We start from the raw sequence: 6,783 nt of genomic DNA, 5'->3' as shown, positions 1-6,783 counted from the left end.
ACAATTATACCATTACCACTAGTAAATAGACCGTTGCACCATTATTACTAGTCAATATACAGTTGTACCATTATCACTAGTAAATAGACCGTTGCACCATTATCACTAGTCGATAGACAGATGCACCATTATCACTAGTCAATAAACAGTTGCACCATTATTACTAGTCAATAGACAGTTGCACCATTATCACTAGTAAATAGAGAGTTACACCATTATCACTAGTAAATAGACAGTTGCACCATTATCACCAGTCAATAGACAGTTGTACCATTATCACTAGTCAATAAACAGTTGCACCATTATTACTAGTCAATAGACAGTTGCACCATTATCACTAGTCAATAGACAGTTGCACCATTATAGGTGGTCAATATACAGTTGCACCATTATCACTAGTCAATATACAGCTGCACCATTATCACAAGTAAATGGACAGTTGTACCATTATCACTAGTCAATAGACAGTTACACCATTATCACTAGTAAATAGACAGTAACACCATTATCACTAGTCAATAGACAGTTGCACCATTATCACTAGTAAATAGACAGTAACACCATTATCACTAGTAAATAGACAGTTGCACCATTATCACTAGTAAATAGACAGTTGTACCATTATCACTAGTCAATAGACAGTTACACCATTATCACTAGTAAATAGACAATTATACCATTACCACTAGTAAATAGACAGTTGCACCATTATTACTAGTCAATAGACAGTTGTACCATTATCACTAGTCAATAGACAGTTGCACCATTATCACTAGTCAATAAACAGTTGCACCATTATTACTAGTCAATAGACAGATGCACCATTATCACTAGTCAATAAACAGTTGCACCATTATTACTAGTAAATAGACAGTTGCACCATTATCAATAGTCAATAGACAGTTGTACCATTATCACTAGGCAATAGACAGTTGTACCATTATCACTAGTCAATAAACAGTTGCACCATTATCACTAATCAATAGACAGTTGTACCATTATCACTAGTCAATAGACAGTTGCACCATTATCACTAGTCAATAGACAGTTGTACCATTATCACTAGTCAATAGACAGTTGTACCATTATCACTAGTAAATAGACAGTTGTACCATTATCACTAGTCAATAGACAGTTGCACCATGATCACTAGTCAATAGACAGTTGAACCATTATCACTAGTAAATAGAAAGTTGCACCATTATCACTAGTAGATAGACAGTTGCACCATTATCACTAGTAAATAGACAGTTGTACCATTATCACTAGTAAATATACAGTTACACCATTATCACTAGTCAATAGACAGTTGCACCATTATCACTAGTGAATAGACAGTTGTACCATTATCACTAGTAAATATACAGTTACACCATTATCACTAGTCAATAGACATTAACACCATTATCACTAGTAAATAGACAGTTACACCATTATCACTAGTAAATAGAGAGTTGCACCATTATCACTAGTAAATAGACAGTTGCACCATGATCACTAGTAAATAGACAGTTGTACCATTATCACTAGTCAATTTACAGTTGTACCATTATCACTAGTCAATAGACAGTTGTACCATTATCACTAGTAAATAGACAGGTGTACCATTACCACTAGTAAATAGACAGTTGCACCAAACATGGGTGGTTAATACACAGTTGCACCATGGCTATTTGGCAAAGGGTATGTATAACTAGTTTTTTCTTACAAATGCTCGCATGAGAAACTTGTATTTTTTATCCGAACAGTGCTCTCATTAATAGAAAGTTGTTCGCCATATACACATTTACCTTGTTGGACAAGGTTACCCATCACCCTGGACACTTCCTTCATTACCGCAGTACCACTTGACGGGTCCATGGCGCCAAACACCCATGCGTCTCTATGGTTACCGATGAGCACGTACCGGTCTGTCAAACATCGTAGAAAAACAATGGCGTAAAGTTTCATTATTATCATACTTATTGTTTCCAGTCTTGCCCGGTTCCCTCACTCCGCTTATGATCATCTTACGCGGTTCTATAATTCATTGAATGATTTACGCTTTACTTTTCTTACCTGGTTCGGAAGTAGTAATTGAGGAGTAGTTACATCTATCTTACCCGGTTCTATAGCTCCTCGTATGATTCCAAAGGCATTATAGGTCCTCCTTATGGCGTTTTTAGTTGAAATGAACATTCTGATTTTCCTATAGAGAAATACACATCATACAAACTTGTGAGTGTAATTTTGACCGACTTCAACATTTCTTACTCATGTATCACTGGGCAAACTCAACTACGACACTCCAAGTGCTACAATAAATACAACTAGGTTTCTAGATAACACAGAACAGGTTTTCGAAGAAAAGAAACATACTGTATTCACGTACTCTACGATGGGACATCGTATATATAATCTGTCCGACCTGATTTTCAAAAGCTTTTTTTAAATATTTAGTTTGCATTTTTCAGATATATATGGTTAGATAAGCAAGCATCACTTTTGAAAAAAAATGGATGAAGCGTCCCAGGAGTCAGTCTTACTTGAGAGGAGAAGACTTCAGTTTTGTCTGAATTTCAAATAGTGTCCCCTTTCTTAGCCCAGATAGTAGCTTGACGTTAGAAATCAAGTCTTCCCAACTATTATTTACGCTCCAGATAAAAAAAATGACCCTTAAACTGACATTTTTAAAACCCAGTCATTTCTAATGAGGTCGACGTCACCTACAGAAGAGAGACTTAATGAATAAAGCTGACGTAATGCCGAAAGATCTATATATAGATGTGCAAGAATTTATTCGTGAAGCTTTTCGTCTGTCGGTGAAGTCGACGGTAAACAACCAAGTGTCTCGAAAGCGAATCCTAAATATCCAGCTATAGAAACTAACTGCGCTAACACAGGACTTACCAGCCGGTTGTATTGAGCAGTCCCCCGAGTCGGTAGGTAATATTCAATGCCCCTCTCCAGTCGGCCGGTACCTCCTCCCCAGCCATAGCACTGTAATAGAATATCCGTTCAGCTTAATTATCAAATATCAATAAAAAGTAAATGTACTCGAAGTGCCTTATTTTAAAGGATGAATTAAAAAGAAATTCCGATAATATTTTCAAGCAAATCATTCGACTACTACAAGAGCCCATATAACGATATAACAGTTGCTATATTTTTCCTGAGTAATGCTGTCCTATACCTTACCATATAGTATGGTTTGGGATTGTGGGAAACTATAACACTGTTTACCTGTTACTATTCTGGCCTGTACCGTACCCAAAGAGGTTGGCGGTGATGGTCCAACTCATCCGATTTCCTGTTGCGCAGGAAGCGGGAAAGTTAGTCTTAAATCCGAGGAAATATTTATAAGGAAACATATGGACTGAGAATCCATTTGGCACATACTATGTGCGACACAGTGAAGAAACATCAGGATCACGGCCAGAAGACAGACCACAGTACCGAGAACCTCTAAACCTCTATATATATTGCGATAGCAATCGGAATCTGGTCGAGGACCATCAAACGCTATGCCAACGCAATCTTTCGCAGCATTAAAATAGGCAAGACGAAGTAGCCAGCGTTCGATAGCACGGAGTGAGAATAATAAGAAGTAGAGCAATAAAATAATATCAAAGCAATGACAAGGTTAGTGTGTATAGCTTTCGGAGAGAATGGTATTGAGAATCTCAGGCGAAATTCCCGGCAATGGAACGTGAATCGGAGTGAGGACGCAACAGGAGTGAGATCGAGATCAAATATAATCAGAAGGAGCTAAACACTCTGTGAAGCAGTCCTTTTTTTGGCGTGTACAGAAAATGAGAAAAGGGGACGAAGTCAATAACTCTGGGGTCATTGGAGACGTCCTAAAAGGGATGTACTGAGACAGCTGTGACAGAAGATTGACGTGCACGAACAGATGAAGGCAATGAGAGGAAACGATGAGAAACAAATCACTCGACTTTTACCTAACAAAATAATATAATTGGGGGAACCGCCAATCGACTAAAGTGATATAATGGAACCGACATGTACAGAAGTGAGAGAAGTGCTGAAATGCCAAAGGCAATATCGACACACAAAGACCAAATAGTCTCTCGTGACAACTGTATGAGGGATGTCCAAGTATCGACACACAAGAACCAAATAGTCTATCGTGACAACTGTGTGAGGGATGTCCAAATATCGACACACAAGGACCAAATAGTACCTCGTGACAACAGTGTGAGGGATGTCCAAGTATCGACACACAAGGACCAAATATTCTCTCGTGACAACTGTGTGAGGGATGTCCAAGTATCGACACACAAGGACCAAATAGTCTCTCGTGACAACTGTGTGAGGGATGTCCAAATATCGACACACAAGGACCAAATAGTCTCTCGACAACTGTGTGAGGGATGTCCAAGTATCGACACACAAGAACCAAATAGTCTCTCGTGACAACTGTGTGAGGGATGTCCAAATATCGACACACAAGGACCAAATAGTATCTCGTGACAACAGTGTGAGGGATGTCCAAGTATCGACACACAAGGACCAAATAGTCTCTCGTGTCAACTGTGTGAGGGATGTCCAAGTATCGATACACAAGGACCAAATAGTCTTTTGTAGCAACTGTGTGAGGGATGTCCAAATATCGACACACTAGGACCAAATAGTCTCTCGTGACAACTGTGTGAGGGATGTCCAAGATTGTTCTCAAGGGAATTATAAGAAAACTGAAATGGGGTTTGTGGGTCCATGGAACCGAAAAGCATTTTAGCTACTTAGGGGAATGAGGAAAGTCCCTCCTGGGTTCAATAACGCCAGAATCTGATGGTTGTCTGGATGATTTCATTGTGTTTGCAGGCAGCGTATGACTGCTTTGTGACAAAGGAGGGAAACTCCGAAATATTATTGACAGTTGTGATGTTGCATCGGAAATATTCGTAAAACATAGTCGAACATTTTTTGAGAGAGTTTATACGAAGCCAGTTTTGAGCGATGCATCTACGATCGTAGGTAAAGGACTATGCGACCTTACCTAAATGAGACAGTATACAATTTCTGTTTCGTGATGAACATTGATATCGAAGAGGGAAAAGGAGACGGGAAATTTACTACCAGTTCTAAGCAAACAATATGGATATTTAATGGATTGGAGGATATGAATACCTTGGAGGACGTTCGAACCAAATAAATATAGATACCTCACTCTTAAAGACTGTATGAAAGAACAGTTCTTTTTGCTGATACTGGGTGAAAATAGTCCGGCCAATTTCGGAAAACCAAAAAATAGTTTTGGGAAAGGGCTTGGCGACAGTCTTATGAATACTATCAACGGTGTCAGACTGGAGCGGCATGTATACGAGAGCCACCGTCAGGAAAGTGTAAAGCTTTGATGTTCCAACATGGGTTACTTCTGCTACTAATTTAACCAAATATGCTGAATGATATTGCACTGATAATTGTAAAGGATATAGAGAAGAAAATCAACAAGTTCTTCAAAAAAAGGGCATCGAATTTCCCAGTTCTACTCATAAATAAGAAAACCAAATGAAATAACAAGTGGTAGAGACCGTGTGAGTTGGGAGGCCGGGACAGTGTACAGTGCAAACACGGAGGTTAAGAGATGCTAATGCAGCCGAGGGGAGGAAATTAGTGCAAGAGGACATCCATTCGGAGGAAAATAGGAAACAAATAATCAGGTGAAAGCAGCGGATATGTGAAGCCAAGGAACATTGAACAGATTCGGCATGTTATCACTGTGAGAGACCAGAATGTCTAATGTCTACTATCATGGCGTCCTGCCAAGTAGCACTGGTACATAGACGGCATACACGGAAACGAAACGTTATAACCTACCTGAGTAGTTGCTGTCCTATACAGTACCCTACAGGGTGGGCGGGGATGGTGGGTCACTATAACAGTGCTATAACTTACATGAACCTGAGTAAGTTCTGTCCTATACCGTACCCTACAGGGTGGACGGAGATGGTGGGTTACTATAACAGTGTTATAACTTGCCTGAGTAGGTTCTGTCCTATACCGTACCCTACAGGGTGGGTGGGGATGGTGGGTAACTATAACAGTGTTATAACTTACCTGAGCAGGTTCTGTCATATACCGTACCCTACAGGGTTGGCGGGGATGGTGGGTAACTATAACAGTGTTATAACTTACCTGAGTAGGTTCTGTCCTATACCGTACCCTACAGGGTGGGTGGGGATGGTGGGTAACTATAACAGTGTTATAACTTACCTGAGCAGGTTCTGTCCTATACCGTACCCTACAGGGTGGGTGGGGATGGTGGGTTACTATAACAGTGTTATAACTTACCTGAGTAGGTTCTGTCCTATACCGTACCCTACAGGGTGGGTGGGGATGGTGGGTAACTATAACAGTGTTATAACTTACCTGAGCAGGTTCTGTCCTATACAATACCCTTCAGGGTGGGCGGGGATGGTGGGTTACTATAACAGTGTTATAACTTACCTGAGTAGGTTCTGTCCTATACCGTACCCTAAGGGGTGGATGGGGATGGTGGGTTACTATAACAGTGTTATAACTTACCTGAGTAGCTTCTGTCCTATACCGTACCTACAGGGTGGGTGGGGATGGTGGGTAACTATAACAGTGTTATAACTTCCCTGAGTAGGTTCTGTCCTATACCGTTCCCTACAGGGTTGGTGGGGATGGTGCGTAACTATAACAGTGTTATAACTTACCTGAGCAGGTTCTGTCCTATACCGTACCCTACAGGGTTGGTGGGGATGGTGGGTAACTATAACAGTGTTATAACTTACCTGAGTAGGTTCTGTCCTATAC

General features: G+C 40.2%; 1 protein-coding gene across 1 annotated transcript in view; it reads right to left on the bottom strand.

Annotated features, from left to right (window-relative positions):
• Positions 1-6,783, bottom strand: part of LOC110449416 (glutamate carboxypeptidase 2-like) — a 42,507-nt gene that overhangs the window by 21,066 nt on the left and 14,658 nt on the right. Inside the window, exons 6-8 of the mRNA XM_021496271.1 lie at positions 2,890-2,979; positions 2,103-2,188; positions 1,791-1,910 (exon numbers count right to left, since the gene is read on the bottom strand). Of these exons, the coding sequence (XP_021351946.1) occupies positions 1,791-1,910; positions 2,103-2,188; positions 2,890-2,979 (296 nt within the window). The remainder of the gene's footprint in view (positions 1-1,790; positions 1,911-2,102; positions 2,189-2,889; positions 2,980-6,783) is intronic.

Source organism: Mizuhopecten yessoensis, unplaced genomic scaffold (genome assembly GCF_002113885.1).
Source record: "Mizuhopecten yessoensis strain PY_sf001 unplaced genomic scaffold, ASM211388v2 scaffold4609, whole genome shotgun sequence".
Taxonomy (NCBI): domain Eukaryota; kingdom Metazoa; phylum Mollusca; class Bivalvia; order Pectinida; family Pectinidae; genus Mizuhopecten; species Mizuhopecten yessoensis.
Note: the sequence above shows the minus strand (reverse complement) of the source record. Positions and strands in the feature narration are given on the sequence as shown.